The following is a 23,426-nucleotide window of genomic DNA, read 5'->3' on the forward strand; positions in this document are numbered from 1 at the left end:
AATAAATATTAGCCATGTTATGAATTATTTTATTATCAGGCCAGTTGCGAGCTGCAAAGGAGGGACAGCCTTCTCCTCCCCATGCTGCCTTCACCTACACTTATACTCTGCTTTATTCCCTGCTTGTATCTCCTGTAATCCCGGTGTCCTAACACCACTCTCATTCTTCATTTATTCACTTCTCAGTTTCTCTACAGTATCTACTGGTGGACTTTCTGACTCATATTTGCAACCAGAAATAAACTAGGATCTCATTGTGGGGGCAGAAGCAAAAGGGAAACTTGAATGGCTATGCAAAGAAGGCCAGTATGGGCCCAACACCTGCAGAAAGCCAGAAGTGAGGCCCAGGGATGGTGATAGCAGACTTGATATGGACGCTGTGTGGCTCTAGCTAGGAAAGGACCAGAGATGGGCGGGAGGCTATAGTGGACCTCAGGATCAGGGTCCAGATTTCTCATTAACCTCCAAACAGGTTGGAACAGGTGGTCCATTGGGCATTTTAACCAGAGCACCATAGGTGAATCAACATCTGCTCAGCAGCTGAAGCAGTTAAAGAATCTCTCATGATGTCAGTATGGCGGGCTAGTGAAAAACCAAATCTCACTTCCATGAGCATGCCTACAAGACAGAATCAATTTATTCATTTGTTTGATAAATATTTATGGAGCACCTACCATGTGCTCGGCACTGTCCTATCCCATAGCAATAGGTCAGATAAGAGCCATCTTGCATTTTGTTTACGTACTACTAGGGGAAGTCAGAAAGTAAGCAAGCAAATAAGAAGATATCAGATATTACTATAAAAGAAATAAGCATAACATAGGACAATTTATTTAGAGAGATCAGGGAAGGCCTCTCTGAGAAAGGAACACTTTCTCAAAGAGGGCTGAAGCTGAGGTGGGTAATAGGAAATGATGTAGGAGAAACAGGCCTGACTAGATCATGTACAATGTTGTGGAGTCATGTAGATCATAGTAAGTATTCTGCATATTTTGCTAAGTGTTATGGGGACCGTTAGGGGTTTTCAGCAAACAGTGACTTATTTCTGATGCCTTGCAGAATCCTTGAGTCCTTAATGTGTAATGAAAGCAGTATTCGGAGCCTGCGCCAGAGAAAATCTGTGAATACTTTGAATGGCCCCTTTGACCAGGAATATGAAGAGTATCTGGGTGACAGCCATGCTGGGTACAAGGACAACTCTCAGTTCCAGGATACCGATAGCAATTCTCATTATTATGTCTTCTTCGAAGAACAAGAAGATGAGATCCTCGGTTTTGGGCAGGAGCTTAAAAACCCACAGGAAGAGACCCTCCAGGCCTTTGATAGCCATTATGACTACACTGTGTGTGGTGGCAATGAAGACATGGTGTGTACTCCTAAGTCAGATGAGTTCAACCCCTGTGAAGACATAATGGGCTACAAGTTCCTGAGGATTGTGGTGTGGTTTGTTAGTCTGCTGGCTCTCCTGGGCAATGTCTTTGTCCTGATCGTCCTCCTTACCAGTCACTACAAATTGACTGTCCCACGCTTTCTCATGTGCAACTTGGCCTTTGCAGATTTCTGCATGGGGATGTATCTGCTCCTCATCGCCTCCGTAGACCTCTACACTCATTCTGAGTACTACAACCATGCCATCGACTGGCAGACAGGCCCTGGGTGTAACACAGCTGGTTTCTTCACTGTCTTTGCCAGTGAATTATCAGTGTATACACTGACAGTCATCACCCTGGAGCGCTGGTATGCCATTACCTTCGCCATGCGCCTGGACAGGAAGATCCGCCTCAGGCATGCATATGCCATCATGGTTGGGGGCTGGGTTTGCTGCTTCCTGCTCGCCCTGCTCCCTCTGGTGGGAATAAGCAGCTATGCCAAGGTCAGCATCTGCCTGCCCATGGACACTGAGACACCTCTTGCCCTGGCATATATTATCCTTGTTCTGTTGCTCAACATAGTTGCCTTTATCATTGTCTGCTCCTGTTATGTGAAGATCTACATCACAGTCCGAAATCCCCAGTACAACCCGGGGGACAAAGACACCAAAATTGCCAAAAGGATGGCTGTATTGATCTTCACTGACTTCATGTGCATGGCCCCAATCTCATTCTACGCTCTGTCAGCACTTATGAACAAGCCTCTCATCACTGTTACCAACTCCAAAATCTTGCTGGTTCTCTTCTATCCACTTAACTCCTGTGCCAATCCATTTCTCTATGCTATTTTCACGAAAGCCTTCCAGAGGGATGTATTTATCCTGCTCAGCAAGTTTGGCGTCTGTAAACGCCAGGCTCAGGCATACCGGGGCCAGAGGGTTTCTCCAAAGAATAGTGCTGGTATTCAGATCCAAAAGGTTACCCGGGACATGAGGCAAAGTCTCCCCAACATGCAGGATGAGTATGAACTGCTTGAAAACTCCCATCTAACCCCAAATAAGCAGGGCCAAATCTCAAAAGAGTATAACCAAACAGTTCTGTAAGCAGACCCTATACTACTCGCAGTGGCAGGTGGACTTCTAAAAATCTAGTTTCTTGAACACGTATTCCAAATTCATTATATACACAAGACAGCTGACCTAACCCTTTGCAGGTGATGTTTCATGGGGCAAATTTCATCTCCAAAAAGGGGGTAGCACTACCACCTAATCATTACCTCCCAGAAGGAAGAGAGGCTACCAGCACTTCTGAACCCTGGTGATATCAAGATAACTGACACTTTCTAGAAAACTTGTTTGATGCTAACTGCTTTAACAACATTGTATAAGATGTCCAACAGATATTAACTGAACCAGGTCAACACTGAGCTTCTCACTTTCAAATAGCATTTCATAGTAAAGATTCTGCAAATGGCAAATGCTATTAACTGAGTTGGTGACCACAAGATAGAATTAGCCCCATGTTGGCTTGGTCCACCTTCATGTTCTTGGATACAACCAAAGAGAATGTGAATTCCTCGAAACTGAAAAGTCCAGCAGGATACATGCATGAAGCAGCTATTATGAGGTGGAAGGAGGGGAAAGGCTTAGCTTAGTTGTTATTTCAGCCTCTGAAACTATATCATCTCTTCACAAGGACCTACCTGATGTGACCCAACTGTTAGGTGTTGCCCAGGGGGGGAAAAAAACTGGCAAGATTTCAGCTTATGTGGCTGAGCAAAGTAAGAATTGTTCTTCTTGGCTAGTCTTATAGCATAAAATACGTGAACCCTAGAAATATTTCTAAGTAGCAGCAAGTGGGAATTATGAGCAGGGCACACTAAATCACACACTGATTAATAAAGCAGGGCCACAAGGTAACTGTTGGAGCTTGGGCAAATCACTGGGCCACTTCTAAGTCTAGAAATGAGAGAGCCTGATTGCTTCTTCAGTTTCAAAACTCTATGTATATCCCTTCCCCTTAAAATATGTTTCCATGACAAAAAAGAAAAGCACTAAAAAAGAAAAGAAAAGAAAAGAAAAGCACTAAGAAAGAAAAATTTATTTTTCCTATCTTGTAGTGCAGCCACCTCTTTCTCTTTGGAGGCTGGATATATGACCCAGGACATTTCTTTCTTTTTTTTTTTTTTTTTTCATTTTTGATTATAATGTCTGATCCATGTTGGGCTGGATCTAAATCACTCAACTAATTACTAGATCTCTACAGCTACAATTATCAGGCCAAAAACAGACTCATATTCACATAACAGAATAAAAGGTGGTTTTGCAAATTTTGGTTATTCAGAGTTACTACTTCACTGTATAGATTAACTTGAAAACATTTAACTTGTCCAGGGATTGGAAGCTATCAAACACTCAGGCAAAGCAACACTAAAGCTATCAAGAGAAGTTTCTTCTCTCCAAAACTGCTAGCCTTTTCCAACCTGTTGATCATTGGACATAATCTCTATTGCCCAATAGTGTTCTCTTACTTAAAATGGTTAGGATCAATCTTTTAATATAGACGTACTCTTCAGATTACCTGTCAAAACAGTCCCTTAATTTCCTCCCAAGCAGAGATGGCATTTGCTTCTCAATGTTCATGAAGCACACCAAGGAATTAGAAGCATTTGTTGTTTCAAGTCTGTGGAGTAGGGTTACTGGGCCCAATGCCCCCCCCCCCACAGAGATGGTCCCCCAACCCACCTAGGATATCCCAATAGCAATACCCATTTCTGATTATCATTGAGATTGGACATCTTAGTAGAAATATTATACACACTCGAAATCATGACTTATCCACCAGTTCACTTGTAACTAATAACTAAACAGTTGTGTTATCGTTTGGCATGTGTTTCTCACCTGTGACATTTTGAAATAGTACATCCTGATAATGTATTTTATCTTAAGTAGTTGAAATAACACTTTGGAAACCGTCCTAGAAAAGTAACTTCAACACAATTGTTACTAAAATTTGCATTCACAACATGAAATAAATTTTCTTCCTATGAAATGATTGTGCTGAGTCCTACAGTATGGCATTTTGTAATTTGTGAGCTTCTTTTAATGTTACCGTTATATGTGTTACAACTGAAGACAGGGAAAAAAAAACAACTGGCAAATTTGCTAAGGAATTCATAAATAAACTGATGATCAATAACAGAAGTAATAAATTGTATCTTGATTATAAATGGTCTTTATGTGAAAAACTTACTCATGATGACTTGAATTATGGTCCACTGACAGATAGTGATGGCTAAGAGTGAAAATATGACTAGTTTTGACATTAGGAATTTAAATAGTGCCCTAATGAAGATAAGAAATCTATAATACTTGGTCAGAGTTTAATTAATCTATCAACTATCTGAAGATAGACCCAAATTACTAAAGATGAATCTATTATGACATCACAATAGATGTCACAAAATTCATGCCCTAAAGTTTATACATGTTGCCCAAAGGAGTATGTTTCAAAACACCCTAGGGGCACCTTGGTCACTCAGTGGTTGAGCATCTGCCTTTGGCTCAAGTCTTGATCCCAGGGTCCTGGGATCAAGTCCCACATCAGGCTCCCCACGGTGAGCCTGCTGCTCCCTCTGGCTATGTCTCTGCCTCTCTCTGTGTGTCTCTCATGAATAAATAAAAAAATCTTTGTAAAAAACCCTCAAAGTTTACTGATTCTTCCTTTATGGATAATCTACTTTATATCAGAAGCAGCCACTTAGAAGAAAAGAGCATAATTCAGAGCATCACCATGAAAGTGGCAATAAGGCAAAAGTAAGAGCAAAAAATGAAAACTCTAGTCACAAAAACTCAAAACAATTACAGTTTGAGAAGAAATACTCTTAACTGCTTGGAGTCTTTGGGGGAGAATATATTATGACACATCAGAGTGATTCTTATCCTGAAAACTAAGGGGACAAGGAAAACTTGGTAGCAATAAATTCTGTTTTAAAAGATATAAAAGTTCCAGCTCAAAGGGGTGAACTGAGTCCTGGCACCTACCAACCTTCTTCTTTCAAATTCCACTGAAATGACAGTTATAAAGTATAAAATGGGACCAAGCCAAAGCCATATTGTGAACAGAAGTGACACCAACAACAGACCAAAGTCTCTGGTGGCTTTCTGAAAGATGGAAAGTCTGTGGCCTTGAGTTGATGGATAACAGAGTAGAGAAGGCTGCAGCCCAGAACACAGTAACCAGATGAGGCTTCAGTTGTAGAGGGGTATTCCTCTACAACTTCCCTGCAGGGTCCCAAAGAGACCCCAAAGCCTGAAAGTCACAGGACTGAGGGACTAATAAGAGTAATTAGTTGCAAGTCTGTCTCACTTGTGCCCCCATCATCTCTCACTACATCAGTTAGAACAACTGGCACGTTCAGTGTTTCCCCCAGGCTGAAATCAAGAAAGTGATCTTAAAGGAAATGAGTGATCAGTGTAGACGGGGCCAAGCTCCTGGTCTGGGGCAGGGGCAGACCCAGCCCACTTGCCTACTTCTTCCTTCACATCATAAAATTAAGCCTGGACATTGACATGGGCATCACCATGAGCCCCCCAGCCAGGGAAAGCCATCTTGGGAAAATATATATACACCATTAACCTAACATTCACGATCCTTATCTTTCATTCAAAAATATAAGTGAACCACAAGAATTACTAGACAATTGAGGAAAATGAACTGCACATCAATAGCACACAAAAAAGACCAAATTGAACAAATAGGACATTTCTCTCTCCCTCTCCCACTACCCCTCCTTCTATGTGCACTCTCTCAAATAAATAAATAAATCTTAAAAAATAAAGAAAGAAACAGTCTGTTTTCTAAAGTTATAAATTTAACCAATTGAAAAAGTTAAAATTAATACCAGCAAAAAAAATTTTTTAAACCTCAGAGTTAGCAGATAGTCAACTAATTTCCTATTTTTCATTATATTCAGCCATCAGTTTTATTGTCTAAATATATATACTATCTATACACTAAAAAAACAAGCACTTAAGTATGTAACAGAATTATGAAAATAACCACCAGAAGAACTAATATCAGAAATTGACTGAAAGTGGTTTTCTCTGGAGATTGAGACTCAGGATTGAATGGAGTTATAGACTGGATTTTGTCTACTGCCCTAATTCCCAGAGTGACTGTATTTGGATACAGGGACTGTATAGACATAATTAAGATTAAATGAGGTCATAAGGGTGGGACCCAGTCCTTATGAGAAAAGGAAGAGCCACCAGAGATCTCTTTCATTCTCATGCACTCACAGAGAAAAGATCACAAGAGGTCACAAAGTCACACAGCCAGAGGGTGGCCATGGAAGAGAGTCCACACCAAAAACTAAATCTGCAGGCACTTCAATCTTGGATTTATAGATTCAGAACTTTGAGAAAGTAAATTTCTGTTATTTGGGCCACCAGTATGGTATTTTGTTACAGCAGCCCAAGCAGACTAATACAGTTGGAAAATTTTCAGTTGGTACTCTTCTGTACTGCTGATTTTCTCATATGCATACTTTTTTAAGACAGTGGAATGGAAATTATTATAATACTATCATGCTTTAAGATAATTAACATCATAAATGTGGTATTTTTAAAAAGGTACAGAATGGGCAATTTTTCAGATAGTTGAGTTACTTCTTTAGAATTAAAAGAGAAGCAGACAGATATCACATTGGAAGTGATTTGAACAATAATCTAGCTACTACAAAATATATATTAGGGTGTGATAAATCTAAGCCAGTGAGTCTTAAAGTGCCTATTTGGTAGCTATATCAAGCAAGATAAATACTAAGAAAGTAAAACCCCTTTATAATTTATTCCATTGGACAACCTAATAATATTAAGTCAAAATTTTCCTTTCCTATAAATGCATCACTGTTAAGCTGCAGCAGGAAAATTAAGCAACTAATTGTTATCTCTCATACCAATTTAGTAAGAACAAGTAAAGCTTTAAACAGAGTAATCAAGATAGTGTAAACAACTTTTATTCTAACACCCACTTAGTATAATTTGGGGATTTATTTTAGGAATTTGGAAATATTTAAGAATATTTTATTTCATTTATTAAAGTATTTTAGATGGGGGGCATTAGGAAGTTGATGGCAATTGCTGTTTGACAGCACACAATCAAAACGTTTAATTGTATATCAGTCATGTGCCTCTCAGTCTTAAAGGACAACAACATGGTTCCTTGTAGCCCATTTGGGGGTAATAGAGTCACAACACACTATAGAAATAGCTCAGGCATACGGAAACCACGTAATGATGTTTTAATAATTCACCATAATAGGATTTAAACAAAGGATTCTAAACATTAGGAAATTTACAATCAAAAACAGCACTAGAGATCTGCCCCTCAGGCAGGAAGTATTTTGACAAAAGCCTATTTATAACTTATTCCCATGACTCTGTTTTCTTTCACATCTGAATGTGAAGGACTAACCCCAGAAAGCATTGCAAAAAAAGTCTGAAAGAGCCTCAGTTCTCTATGAGGCTTTTCAAGTTTCTCAGCAAGGGCCATATTAAGTGGATGAGGTAAAAGTTTGAGAAAAACAAAACTAGGGACATCTGGGTGGTTCAGCAGTTTAGCACCTGCCTTTAGCCCAGAACATGCTCCCGGAGTCCTGGGATCGAGTCCCACGTCAGGCTCCCTGCTTGGCGCCTGCTTCTCCCTCTGCCTATGTCTCTGCCTCTCTCTGTGTGTGTCTCTCATGAATAAATAAATAAAATATTTTTAAAAACCTATATCATCCCTGTTTCTTTTTAGCAAGTCCCAGGTCTAAATTTTGTTACATTCCACCTCAATTCTCTGGACATCGTGTGAAAGAGCCTTCTGGTAGGAGAGTAGACAGATTTAGATACTGTCAGACTAAACCCTGGTAAATGATTTGTGCATTTGTGGGAATATGGATCTTCTAGAATTTGTTATTAATAACAAATAGAACCACTTCACTCTATTTGCTCTCAGATATTTCTCTGATTTCTCCAAGTGCTCCTTAAGCATTCTGACAGAAAAAGAACTAGGGGGAAGTATTAATCGCTTCACCAAATGTCAGAGAAATGAGATACCTTGCTCAATCGATGCCATGGTCCAGATGAAAAAGGAGATGCCTGACATCACACCTGTTTTCACCATCTGTAGGCCAACTCTGGAGAAAGGGAAAAAGTGAGCACACACCTCTGGCACTCTCAGGTCTTCCCAGACATCTAAGTTGCTACTCCATTCCATTTCAATTGGTGCAGTTGAGACACTAGTGGGGGCACTAACTGAAGGAAGTTGAAGTACTCTCTTCTGCTTCTTTAACTGACCATCCAAGCTGGTCATGAGTGATACTCATGAGTCCTGTCTAAGCCCACTCACCCTGCAGCCATACTCGTCTACCACTTGGAAGACCTTCAACACTCACCAACTCTTCCATTCCATACCCTCTCTCCAACCACTCATTCTAGTCTGTCTCTGAGACCTAAAAATACCACTTCTAGACCCCTCATGCCATGAATAAAAGGGAGAAAGGGGCCCTTGGTGGTTGATCCATCATCTGGGATATATTTAGAAACCTTTCAAGAATCATATCATAAGCTGGTAATGGGAACAGTACAGAGTATAGGAGTAGCAATGGTTGAGTGGTTCAGGATTAAAGATGGTAATTACAGAGAATGAAAATGAAACCTGAAGCTGGTGCTTCTTATTGTTGGTTTCCGTTAGCTGAAAAATGCAGGGGCTAGTAATTGCATACTCACATGGCTGCCTCAGAAATCGTGTAGTACTTTCCACCATGTTCGGAGAAAGATTCTTTAACCTTTATGATATACTAACAACCATCAGAAAAAATCAATGTTTGGAAGAAATGTCCAGAAGTATCTAATCCACCTATTTGCCTTAAGGTTTTATTTAATAAACCTTCTCAAATGTGCCTAAGACAATCCTCAATTTTGTCTTATGTATTAAGAGATGTCTTAATGTAAATGATAATTAATTGAAAGACAAAACTCAATTTGTTTATTTCATGTCTGAGTTTAGGGAGACACCAGCAGGCTGGAAAATCAGTAGATTATCTAATGTTGGTCTTCATTCCACAGAGAGATTTGGAAAGTAGTTTTGAAAAATCTCTGCTAAAACCTTATAACTATTTCTATGACTTTGGCTTTCCAATTACAAAGCCTTCTGAGAGTTGCCAACTAAGTGTTAAATGGGAATGTGGAAGTTAACAACAACTGATTTATTTCCTAGCCCCCTGTATTTCCTCTGATTGTGCCTGCTCCAAATTAACTAAGAAGGGGAGGGCAAAGTTACACATTGGCATTAGCCTTAATGTACAGAAATATTTTTCAAGGGAAAAATCATCATTGACTTTGTTGATAATAAAATTACTGGTAAATAAGGCTGATGATGATAGCTCTAAGGTCAGTGGAACAATATCAAAGGCTTCTACTATAGGAAAATTTAATATAGAGGAAAATTAAGGCATCAGCTAAGCTTCTTTAACAGAATTAGGTCATACAATTTATCTCATAAGAAAAAGTACTTCTAAATACTAAGTTGGCAAACAAAATTGTCAATTAAACATCAAAACCTTTTTATAGCTAGTTATTCTAACTAAATTATTTTTGTTATCTCTGTATATTATTTACCTTGCACAATTATGGACAAAGATGCCCATGTTCTAGTAAATGGAGTATAGTTTTCCTCTTTGAGTTATTGTAAAATAATAAAATTATCATACTTTGGGTGCTCCTCTATTGTTGCCCCCATAAGAATATAAAGATGGCATTGTTTTTCTCATGTAAAAAAAAAATCTCTTCTTGACTCTACTTCTCTCCCATCATTTCTTTGGCTCCTCTGTAACAAAACTAGAAAAAAAGAGTTACCTTTACTCACTGCTGCAAGTTGCTTTCCTACTATTCCCTGTTAAACCCACTCTAACTAGGTTTTCAATCCCACAGCTGCATGGAAACTGATCTTAAGGTCATCCATGAATCCAAGTTGCTAAATCCAATGGTCAATTTTCAGCCTTCATCCTAATTGATCTATTCGCAGTATATTGTCATAGCAGTATCTGGTATATTGTTCACTTTCTCCTCACTGATTCTCTTTCTTCCCTTTGCTTCCAGGACACCACACCATTCTGGTTTTTCACTTAACTCACTGACTGCTTCTTTCTCTTTGCATCAATTTCTTAATATTGTGATAACCTGGGGTTCAGTCTTTGGTTCTTTTGTCTTTTCTATCAACGCTTATTCCATGGCTGATCTCTCACAATCACAAGACTTTCATATTATCTATTTGTGATGATTCCCCAAAGAATATCTCCATGCCATACCTTTCTCCAAACTCCAAACTTTTACATCCATCTGCCTCCTCACCATCTCCACTTTGATGTCTATTAGGCATCTCAAAGTCAACATGTCCAAATGAAACTTCTGATCTTCTCCCTAAAACCCACTTCACCTACAACTTTCACTATCTTAGTTGATGGCAATACATCCTTCAAGGTGCTCAAATGAAAATCCTGAGATTTTCTTTGATTCTTTCCTGTCTCTCATACCCCACATCCAAATCATCAGCAAGTCTTTTGGCTTAACTTTCAAGATGCATTTAGAATAGGACAATTTCTTACACCTTAACTGCTGTCGCCTTGGTCTAGATTATCATCTCTCTTCCCTGGATTACTAAATGGTCTCCACTGTTCTTTTATCCCCTTACAGTCTATTTAAAAGGTTGACAAACTACTACCTACTGGCCAAATTGGCCCAACTTCCTGGTTTCCTGATAGTAAAATTGGTTAAAGAAATCAAAAGGAGAAGAATATTTTGAGGCAACATGAAAATTATATACAACTCAAATTTTGGTCTCTATAAATAAAGTTTTAATGGAACACAGCCATGCTCTTTCATGTGTATGGGTAGACATATGCTACAACAGCAGAGTTGAATAGTTGTGAGAGACATTGTACAGCTCACATAGCCTAAAATATTTATTCCCTGGCTCTTTACAAAACGATTTGCAAAACTTTGGTATTTTCTCAACAGATCAGCTACAGTGGTCCTTTTAAAACTTCGGTCAGATCGGGTCATTCTTCTGCACAGTCTCTTAAGTGGCTCTCCAGTTCTCTCAGAGCAAAAGCCAAAGTCCATATGATTTGGCCCAAATTGTCTCACAGCTTTCATTTCCTACAATCCTCCTTCTTGACTTTGTTCCAGTTGCTCTGCCTTCCTGCTATCCCTTGATCACACCAACAGACTCCCTACCCAGATCCTTGGCATTGACTTATCATGGTCTGGAATACTTTTGCCTGAGATAGCTCTATGGATAAATCTCTTGCCTCCATCAAGCCTTTGCCTAAATGGCATCTTTTTTGTGAGTCCTGTCTGAACTATTTTACTTAAAATTGTAACTAGTTCCATGTTGCTCTATTTTTCTTCTGTTGCACTTATAAGCTCCTAGCATACTATATAATTTACTTATTTTTCATGTTATAATAAACATAATAGGACATAAACTCCACAAGGATAGACATTCCTTGTCAGTTTCTATCCACTGATATATCCCGAGGACCTAGAACAATACCCAGAACATCGTAGATATTCAATAAATATTGGATGGTTTGAGTTGAATTTCTGATATATGACTGTTGATGTCTGACATATTTAATTGATCCTGAGCCCTTAAATATATATCCTCCCCAATATAATATCATATATCTGGTATAGCTCAACTATTTGGAAGTTATCTACTTTGTGATATAGTTAAGCATCCTCTGTGTTAAAAATTAGAGGTGATCTTATATGAAGTCTTTTAAAAATATGAGAAAGAAATTCTACCATATGCCTTTTCCTCTGCAAGTAATCCCATATATTGAGGCATCAATCTTACAGAATGAAGATGCACATGCAATTACTAACCTAAAAGTCCTAAAATTGCTGAATTTTAAAACTTCCCTTTTAAAGACCTAGAGACCTGGCTATCCTCACCCAAGAAAAAGCATTTGAATGGGACATTTTTTGGTTTAACTCATATGTGTTTATTAAGTACTTATTACATGTAAGACATGTAAGTCAAATACTTTTTAAAAACTATATCCAAGTCTTTAAAAGTTTATAATCTAGAAAAAAGACAGGTATATTCACTGTAGTATAAAAAAAAGATTACATAGAGTTTCTAGATGTTAGTATAGAGCAATGCTGTCCAATAGAAATATAATGCAAGCCAGTACACCATTGCAAATTTTCTAGTAGCCGCATTAAATAAAGGTGAAAAGGAACAAGTAGGGGAGGGGAAGGAACAGGTAAAATTAATTTTAATAATATACTTTATTGGGGCACCTGGGTGGTTCAGTTGGTCAAGCATTTGCCTTTGGCTCGGGTTATGATCCCAGTATCCTGGGATGGAGCCCCACATCAGGCTCCCTGCTCAGTGGGGAGCCTTCTTCTCCCTCTCCCACTCTGCCTGCTTGTGCTCGCTCTCTCTCTATGTCAAATAAATAAATAAAATCTTTTACATATATACGTGTGTGTATATACATATATATACACACACACACTTTATTTAACCCAATATATGCATAAGATCATTTTGACATATAACCAATATAAAAACTATTGAGATGCTTTTTTTTTTTTTTTTTTTTTTTTTTTTTTTTACATTCCACTTCTTACTAAGTCTTCAAAAGCCTTGGAGGCTAAACTACATATTCCTAAGCAATCAATGTATCAACCAAGAAATCAAAGAAGAAATTTAAAAAATACATGGGGATCAATAAATTTAAAACACAATGGTCCAAAATCTTTGGGACTCAGCAAAAGCAATTCTAAGAGGAAAGTTTATGGTGATATGGGCCTATCTCAAGAAACAAAAAAAAAAATCTCAAACAAAAAAACCTAATCTTACTCTTAACAGCACTAGAAAAAAAGAACAAACACAGCTCAGAGCTAGTAGAAAAAAAGGAAATAATAAATATTAGAATAGAAATAAATGAACTAAAAATAAAATAATAGAAAAGATCAATGAAACCAAGGGCTGGTCATCTGAAAATATAAACAAATTTGATAAATCTTTAGCAGAAATTATCAAAATATAAGAGAAAGGACTCAAACAAATAAAGTCAGAAATGAAGGAGGAGAAATAACAACTGACACTATAGAAATACAAAAAATTATGAGAGAATGCTATGAAAATTGTATGCCAACAAACAAGACAATCTAGACAATGGACAAATTCCTAGAAATATACAGTCTTCCAATAATGAATCAGGAAGAAATAGAAAATTTGAACAGATCAATTACTAATAACAAAATTGAACTGGTAATCAAAAAACTCCCAACAAACAAAAAGTACAGGACCCAATAGCTCCACAGGTGAATTCTACCAAACATTTAAAGAAGCTTTAATGCCTATTCTCAAACTATTCCAAAAAAATAGAACAGGAAGGGAAACTTTCCGATTCATTCTATGAGGCCAGCATTACCCTGATAGCAAAACCAGATAAAGATACCACAAAAAAAATAAAACTACAAGCCAACATCTCTGAAGAACACAGATGGAAAAATTAATTATGAGAAAATTTATTCAATAATACATAATAAAGATCTTTTACTATGATCAAGTGGGATTTATTCCTGGGATGCAAGGGTAGTTCAATACTTGCAAATCAATCAATGTGATATATCACATTAACAAGAGAAAGGATAAATATCACATGATCATCTCAAAAGATTCAGAAAGAGTATTTGACAAAACACAACATCCATTCATGACAAAAACTCTCAATAAAGTGGGATTGGAGAAAACATACTTCCACATAAAAAAAGGCCATACATGAAAAACCCTCAGCTAACATCATAGTCAATGGTGAAAAACTGAAAGTATTTCTTCTAAGATCAGGAACAAGGCAAGGATGTCCATTCTCCATTCTCACCACTTTTATTCAATATAGTACTAGAAGTCCTAGCTGCAGCAATCAGACAAGAAAAAGAAATAAAAGGCATCAAAACTGGAAAGAAAGAAGTAAAACTGTCACTGTTTGAAAATGACATTATACTGCATATAGAAAACCTTAAAGACTCTACTAAAAAATTATAAGAATTAGTAAATGAATTCAGTTGCAAGACACAAAATTATATACAAAAATCTGTTGCATTTCTATACACAAATAAGGACATAGCAGAAAGAGAAATTATGAAAACAATCCCATTTACAATTATCCTCAAAAGAATAAGATACCTAGGAATAAATTTAACCAAGGAAGTAAAAGACCTATACCCTGAAAACTCTAAGACACTGATGAAAGAAACTGAATATGGCACAGAGATACAACATGCACACAAAATGAAAGAATTAACATTGTTAAAATATCCGTGGTGCCAAAGCAATCTACAGATTCAATGCAATCCCTATCAAAATACCAAAAGCATTTTCCATAAAGCTAGAACGAATAATCCTAAAACTTGTGTGGAACCATGAAAGACTTCAAATAGCCAAAGCAATCTTTAGAAAGAAAAAATCTGGAGGTATCTCAATCCCAGATTTCAAGATGTACTACAAAGCTGTAGGAATCAAAACAGATGATATTGGCAGAAAGACAGACACATACATCAGTGGAACAGAATAGAGAGCCCAGAAATAAATCTATGCCTGTATGGGAAAAAGACGGTCTTTTCAACAAATAGTGATGGGAAAACTAGATGGCTACATACAAAGGAATGAAACTGGACCACTTTCTTATAAAATACACTAAAATAAACTCAAAATGGACTAAGCATCTAAATGTGAGACCTGAAACCACAAAACTAAAAAGAAAACAAAGGCAGTAATTTCTTAAACTTTAGCCTTAGCAACATATTTATGGATACGTCTCCTCAGGCAAGGGAAATAAAGCAAATATAAACTATTGGGACTATGCCAAAATAAAGCGCTTTTGAACAGCAAAGGAATCCATCAACAAAACAAAAAAGCAACCTGGTGAATGAAAGAAGATATTTGCAAATAATGTATCCAAAATATATAAAGAACTTAAAAAGTCAACACCAAAAAAATCCCACACAATCCAACTTAAAAATGGGGAAAAAACCTAGATGTAAGACATAAAATGGCCAACAGACACGAAAAAATGCTCAACAACACTATCATCAGGGAAATGCAAATAAAAACTATAATGAGAGTGGAGCAGCCTGGATGACTCAGTCGGTTAAGCATGTAATCAGCTCAGGTCTTGATCTCAAGGTTGTAAGTTCAAGCCCCATGTTGGGCTCCACACTGGGTGTGGAACCTACTTAAAAAAACTACAATGAAATATCATCTTACACATGTCAGAATGGTTAAAATCAACAGCACAAGAAATAACCAGTGTTGGCAAGGATGTGAAGAAAGGGAAACTCTCTTGCACCATTGGTGGGAATGCAAACTGATGCAGCCACTCTAAAAAACAGTATGGAGGTTCCTCAAAAGGTTAAAAACAGAACTGCCTGACGATCCAGTAATTGTACTAGTAGGTATTTACCCAAAGAATATGAAAATACTAATTCAAGAAGTTACATTCACCCCATTGTGTATAGCAGCAGTATATACAATAGCCAAATTATGGAAAAAGGCCAAGCATCCATCAATTGATGAATGAGTAATGAAGTAAGATACATAGATAATAGATAGATAGATAGATAGATAGATAGATAGATAGATAGATAGATAGATGATAGATAGAGATGATGGATAGATGATAGATATAATGGAATTCTACTCAGCCATAAAAAAGAATGAAATCTTGCCTTTTGCAATGACATAGCTGGAGCTAGAGAGTATTATGCTAAGTGAAATAAGTCAGTCAAAGAAAAATACCATATGATTTCACTCATATATGGAATTTATGAAACAAAACAAATGAGCAATGGGGAAAAAAATAAAGAGAGAGAGAGAGGCAAATCAAGAAACAGACTCTCAACTATACAGAACAAACTATAAAAATTTAGGGCAGAGGACCTTCTTTTTCCAAAGAAGATATATAGGATATATAGCTGGCCAATAGACCATGGAAAGAAGCTCAACATCACTAATCATCAGGGAAATGTAAATCAAAACTACAATGTCCTATTGCCTTATACTAGTTACAATGGCTAGTATCAAAAAGATAAAAAATAGTTAAGTATTGACAAGGATGTGGAAAAAAGGGAAGACTTGCATACTATTAGTGGAAATGTAAATTCATGCAGCCACTATAGAAAACAGTATGGAGAATCTCAAAAAAAATTTTAAAAAAGAAACACCATATGATCCAGTAATTCTACTAGTAAGTATTTTCCTAAATAAAATGAATACACTAATTTGAAAATATATGAGCACACCTGTGTTTATTGCAAGATTATTTATAATAGCCAAAATATGGAAGCAACCCAAGTGTCAATCAATAAATGAATGGATAAAGAGAATGTGGAATATTACTCAGCCATAAAAAAAGAAAGAAATCTTGCCATTTGTGACAATATGGGTGGACCTAGAATGTATTATGCTAAGCAAAATAAGTATTATGCTAAGTAAAATAAGTCAGAGAAAGAAAAACACTATACAATTTCACTTATCTATGGAATCTAATAAAGCAAAACCAAATTAACAGACTCTTAAATACAGAGAATAAACTGGTGATTGTCAGAGGGGAGGTAGGTGGGGGGACAAGTGGAATAGATGAAGGGTACAAACTTTCAGTTATAAAATAAATAAGTGACAGAGATGAAAAGTATAGCATAGAAAATATAGTCAGTAATAGTATAATAACATTGTATGGTGACTACACTGATTATGTTAAGCAGTGAGTAATGCATAGAATTGCCAAATCAATTTTGTTGCACACCTGAAACTAGTATAACATTGTATATTAATCATACTTCAAAAAGAAAAAGCCAGTGTATCCTTATGGCACACTGCAATTTGAAAACAAATTTTCTTCAGAAATACGTGATCCATATTTAAAGGTTTATGAAATTTATAAAGTTCAGTTACCCACAGTCAACTGCAATCCAGAAACACAGTCCTTCCTCTGATGTATTGTCAGAAGGTCTTTTAATCATCTCACATTAACCCAGGAAGAAGGGTAAGTACAGTATAATAAGGTATTTTGAGAGAGAGAGACCACATTCACATACTTTTTATTACAGTATATTGTTATATTTTTTCTATCTCATTATTATTGTTGTTAACCCCTTACTGTGTCTAATTTATAAATTAAACTTTATCATAGGTATGTATGTGTAGGAAAAAAAACACCATATACATAGGGTTTGGAACTATCTATGGTTTCAGGCATCCATTAGAGGTCTTGGAATGCATCCTCTATGAATGAGGGAAGATTATTCTAATTAAAACTTAAAATTCCAGGGATGCCTGGGTGGCTCAGCAGTTGAGCACCTGCCTTTGGCCCAGGGTGTGATCCTGGAGTCCCGGGATCGAGTCCTGCATCGGGCTGCCTGCTTCTCTCTCTGCCTATGTCTCTGCCTCTCTCTCTCTCTCTCTCTCTCTCTCATAAATAAAACATTTAAAAAATACCAAAAAACTTAAAATTCCATTTTTTAGTCATGTTAGCTACATTTCAATTGTGCAATGGCCTTGTGTGGCTAATGGCCACTATATTGGACAGCACAGGTTTAGAGCAGGGATTGTCACACTTTTTCTGTAAAGGGCCAGAGGGTAAATATTCTAGGCATTGCAAATCATACATACTTCTAGCCTAGAAGAGTTTGCTTAAGGGATCAGAGAAGTCTTTAAGAAGGTCATCTTTAAGCTGAGATTTAAAGGATGAGTAAGATTTCAAATGTATTTATATAGGAGGGTAGTGAGAAGGGAATTCCGGGCATAAGCATGAGCAAAATCAGAGAAGTGTGAACTACCAGGGTACCATGAAGAAAAGGAACCAGCATGCCTAATGCATAGGAGTAAACGACTGGAAGGAGGCAAGGAACAGGCTGCTTATTCTGCCAGAGTCATTCTCCAACATTTTCTGCCCTGCAGAGGGCAACCCCTATGGACTGCATCACCCACGCTCCACGGCCCTCTTGATTCCAGTTGGTTTGGCAATGGGGACACTGGCTAGGGATCAGAGTGCAGGAAGAACAACAGTTTGGGTATTTACCACCAGATGCCTTCCTGCCTCTCGGTTGTTCTAGCAGTGGGAGCTCTATGGTCACAGATCCCATCTGGGATGTCTCTGTTCTTTGGCTCCCTGTTCTCTCCTGGGTCTAGTATCACACCTGCTTTCCCTGTCCATTTAGCCCTGGGGTGGTAATCCCTTTACCATGGCTAACTGTGGCTAACTCCTGGGTGTTTCATCATCCCTGACTGGTTCTCTCAAACTTAGCATCTACTCTGTAGATAGTCTGTTTGTCAAATTGCCCTTTAAGCTCTTTGAGTGGGTCATTTGTCTCCTGCCATTACCTTCACTGACTCAGGTAGATCAAAACCAGATCATGGAGGGCCTTGTGTGCTAGACTGTAAAGTTTTACCTCTACTCAGTGGGCAGCGGAGAATACCAAGGCTCTTAGCACAGAGTTGTGTGGGTTGTGCACTGCACAATTATATGTGGAAGGGCCTCCCTCTTAAGAAAGGGATGATATGATTAAGGAGAATATAAAGGAAGAGGCTTGCCTGGGTACACTTCAAAGAGAAAATGGACATGACAATGTCATCAGTAGCTCAAATTATCATAGGTACACACTATTAACACTGGAAAGAGTAAGAATGCTTTGTCAGCTTTAAATAGAGGTTGTCCTAGTGACTTCACTCTGAGTTAAATAGCTCAGAATCTCTCCAATGTTCCAGAGTTCATCCTTTGCCGCAACCTATGCACATTCCCTGTGGGATCCTCCAGCATTTCTGTCTGAGAAACTAGTTGGAGCTCAAGGTTCTTTGGCAGACATTTTCCTTCATCATTTTCTAATGTTTGTCTGTGGTGGTTCTGAGATACAAATAACCAAGTATAAGGAAGACTAGGTATTTCCCTTTTTTAAAGATTTTTTTAAAATTTATTTATTCATGAGAGACAGACAGAGAGAGAGAGAGGCAGAGACATAGGCAGAGGGAGAAGCAGACTCTCTGGGGGAAACCTGATGTGGGTCTCGATCCCAGAACCCCAGGATCATGACCTGAGATGAAAGCAGACGCTCAACCACTAAGCCACCCAGACATCCCAAGACTATTTCTTTCAAGATATAAAACCCATATTCTCTGACAAGTGATAACTTACCACAATACTCCCTGAACTTGTTCACATCATGGCACACTCAGAACATAATGGGATTACATGAATATTAGGTAAGTGGATGAAGCTACTCTCAACCAGAGGCGATTACTATATAGGTACTGGCTGTCCCCAAACCTTGGCCAGCTTCCCTAAGGATTAAGTGGTTCAATACGAAGGCATATTTGGAACACATTTCAGACATACTAGTTATGCAGTTCTGCCTCAGGACTGCCAACTCCATCTGCAGAAGATTCTCTTCCTCTCGGGGCTCTCTCAGGAATTATCACTGACCTCAGGCAGGGCCTGGTCTTCCTGAAGCATTCAATCTGGTCATAGTCCTTTCACTCCTGCCCTGTTACTCCATAGCACAACCAGGGCAACAGCTAGCCCACATTGGTCATTTCTACAAATCAGAAAAAGGTACCCTTGATCTAGATGGACTTTGCCCAGTAGCAGGGTATAACGGCAGCCAGCTGAGATCAAGGATAGTAAATTGAGGTTTTATTAAAAACTCATGAGATTATAGAAATAAAGAAGTAACATGACTTTATAATCAACCTGCTTACTTGTACTTAATTTGGGGACCATGAGAAGGAGGCTGCCTGCCTCCTTGCCTTAGTAGACACCTTTCTAGCTCTCCCATCAGTCACTCCATTCTTGTGACTCTTTTTAATTTTTAAGATTATGTATTTATCTGAGAGAGAGAGAGACAGAGAGAGACAGAGTGAGAGAGAGATGATCAGGAAGGAAGGGAGGAGGAGGGAGAGAGACAAGCAGGGAACCCAATGCAGGGTTCAATCACAGCACCCTGGGGCCATGACCTGAGTTGAAGGCAGACACTTAACCAACTGAGCCATCCAGGAGTCCCTCTTGCAACCCTTTTAGCTGGGAAAATGACTGTCTGGTCCTATTGGCTGGCTCTTCTGTAGGTAGCCTGACCTTCTATGAAAGCCATGCTTCCATATCAAATACTATATTTCCATCCTTCCATCTTATGCTGAGCTTTAGGATCTATCTTGATAACATCCAAGATTTCTGGAAGTTGGGCCATATCTATGTCTTCTTTCTTGAAGCTTCTATTCCTACTTCTGCATCTGAGCTACCCAGTGGCTAGGCTTATCCCATTAATGCAGCACTATAATCCAGAGTATCAATGCTCTTATCAAAACCAATCCTTTGCCTGCCAAGGTTGGCAATAGAGAAGGCAAAGAGAGGAAAAATAGAAGTTGAAGTTTTAAAGTTCAGGTACCTTCTCTTTGTGGAAGGTCTTACTCATTGGCCAACTTAAATCTAGGCTTAATTTTATTAGGGAATTGACATAGAATTTTAGTTTTTACTTTATATAAAATAAGTATAGGAAGTTCTCCCGTGAGTCAAATGAGCATGTTCTCACACTGGGATTAATGGGCCTCTCAATTAGTGACATGCCTTATTTATATACATCTACATTCTCACCTGTGTCCTGGGTAAGACCAGCTGCTGGACAGGTGTGCTCTTTAACAGCAGCCCAAAATGAATCTGACAGACCCAGCCTCAGAGTTAAAATGTGGCAAGGGATGAAGTTTTTTCCAAATGTGGGTTAAGGTTAACATGACCTAAAACCAAAGCTCCTCTGTTCCTTGCCAAATATGAATGAGCTTTTTGTGAGTAATAAAAAAGAGAACCTTGATGAGACATACCTGTGTCACTAGGTGTGCTTTCTACAGACACTACTCAGCTAGTCTGTCAGGTCACTGGTGAGGTCAAGAACTTGCCACGCTGAAGGGTCATCATCAACCAATGGAACAAAAAGAGACAGAGAAGAAGGAGGAAGAAAGTGAATTAGCTTTGAGCTGAGACATGAGGCACAGTCTCCTACTTTGAGTTACTTGAAAATATGTTTCTCCCTTTTGGTCTTGCCAGAGAATCAGGGCCCATCGAGGTATTCACAGTTGACTGGAATCACACACCAAATCCTCACTTGAAGAGCACTCTCTCCCTCTGAAGGCTGCACAGCTAGAACACGAGCAAAGCATGTTCCCTCAGCTGTCCCCAGGTGTGACCCACAGACATGTCTCTTGCCTTTAGATGTCATTCTCAGCCAGCATATTCTGATAATGACTAATGGCTCTGCTGCTTCTTCACAGACCAAGGAATCAAAACCATGGCCAGACAGTTATGTGGGCCTGAAACTCAGTTCTACTTCTTGATCTTTTCACCTTCGTCTGTAATATAGGCCATGAGTTAGATACAAACATGCTAGCATGGCCCAATTGGTACCAGAAAATGCCAAATTAATCTTTCCCACATTCCATGAGACCTTGCAGCCCCTTCTTGTTTTAGTTAAAACTCTCCAAGATTGTTTGTCCCATTTGCTAAGGGTGTTTGAAAGGGGAAATGATAGATTGCATCACTCTCCCTTGGCCTCCTCCTGCTGCTGCGAACTACTCAGGTGGTTTGAAAACAATTTCCTTTCTCAAAACGGTGGGGCACGGGTATCCAAGCAATCTGACCCCCAGTTACCTTGTGACCCATCAAGAGGCAAGTTGTTTGTCTTTCTTTCTTCCTTCCTTTCTTTCACTGAAAGGAACAGAGAGAGCACAAGCAGGGGAAATGGAAGGAGGGAGAGGGAGAAGCAGGCCCCCCATGAGCAGGGAGCCTGATGGGGGACTCAACCCCAAAACCTTGGGATCATGACCCCAGCCAAAGGCAGATGCTCAACCAACTAAGCCACCCAGGCACCCAGGAGGCAAGTTGTTCTAAGGAAAGAATCACACAGCATAGGTATGTTTCTTGCAACCTAATAATTCACATCTTGCATGCTGAGCATTAGGCTTTCACAGTACTGCCTCTCCCCAAATTTCCCACAAGAATCAGACTGTATTCCTTGGGTGAAGCCAAACCCCTTTATGCACCCCTCTTTTCCCCTATATGTGTACTGCACTCCTGTGCCCAACTGTTGCCAAATCCACAATATTATTCTGGAAAGTGCGATCAAAAGGAGTGGGTAGACTTGAAGAGGTGCTTTACCTCTGCTTTGCTGGATAGCTTTCCTATCCAGCAAATTTCCTACAAATCCCGAAATTTATAAGCAAAAGTGCTTAGCACTGCCTAACATTGAAGTGTACTCCTCAAGCCACAGGGAGGCCTTTGGCAACAAACATTGCAAAGCGTCAATGATTAAACTTCTGTTGAAGAATGTGAAGGGTTTTTGTTGTTGCTGTTTTTAAATTTTATTTCTTCATTAGAGAGAGAAAGAGCATTAGCAGAGGGAGCAGAGAGAGAGGGAGAAGCAGATTCCCTGCTGAGCAAGGATCCCGACAAAGGGCCCGATCCTAGGATCCGAGATCATGACCTGAGCCAAAGGTAGATGCTTAACTGACTAAGCCACCCAGGTGCCCCCAAAGAATGTGATGTTGCTAAATAGAGAGTTGAAGATGGTGCATATTTATGAGTAAATTTAATTTATAAGACAAAATGTTGGCAAACTTCTTCAATTAAAGTAATGTAACATTTATACTCCTTCATCACATAAAATAAGAAGTAAGCTGCATATTGAAACAATGAGTTGCTCAAACACATAAATGAAATAGTATTTAAGCTATACGTCATATGCCGATGGCTATTAGGAAATAATAGAATATAATTAACTTGAAAAACCCATCAGTGATAACTATAAATATGATCACTACATATTTTAATTATCCCCATTATCTCTTTCATACTTGCACACATGATTAGCTATCTAATGGCAAATACCAGGACATATACTCACCATTTTCCCTACATCCTGGGTGCACACTTTACATACATATCTCCCAGCC

General features: G+C 38.5%; 1 protein-coding gene across 1 annotated transcript in view; it reads left to right on the plus strand.

Moving 5' to 3' along the window:
- Positions 1–4,538, plus strand: part of TSHR (thyroid stimulating hormone receptor) — a 155,914-nt gene extending 151,376 nt beyond the window's left edge. The window contains 1 exon segment of the mRNA NM_001003285.1: positions 1,060–4,538. Within this exon segment, the coding sequence (NP_001003285.1) occupies positions 1,060–2,473 (1,414 nt within the window). The 3' untranslated portion in view covers positions 2,474–4,538.
- The last annotated feature ends 18,888 nt before the right edge of the window (positions 4,539–23,426 follow it).

The sequence above is a fragment of the Canis lupus genome, chromosome 8, assembly GCF_011100685.1.
Source record: "Canis lupus familiaris isolate Mischka breed German Shepherd chromosome 8, alternate assembly UU_Cfam_GSD_1.0, whole genome shotgun sequence".
Classification (NCBI taxonomy): domain Eukaryota; kingdom Metazoa; phylum Chordata; class Mammalia; order Carnivora; family Canidae; genus Canis; species Canis lupus.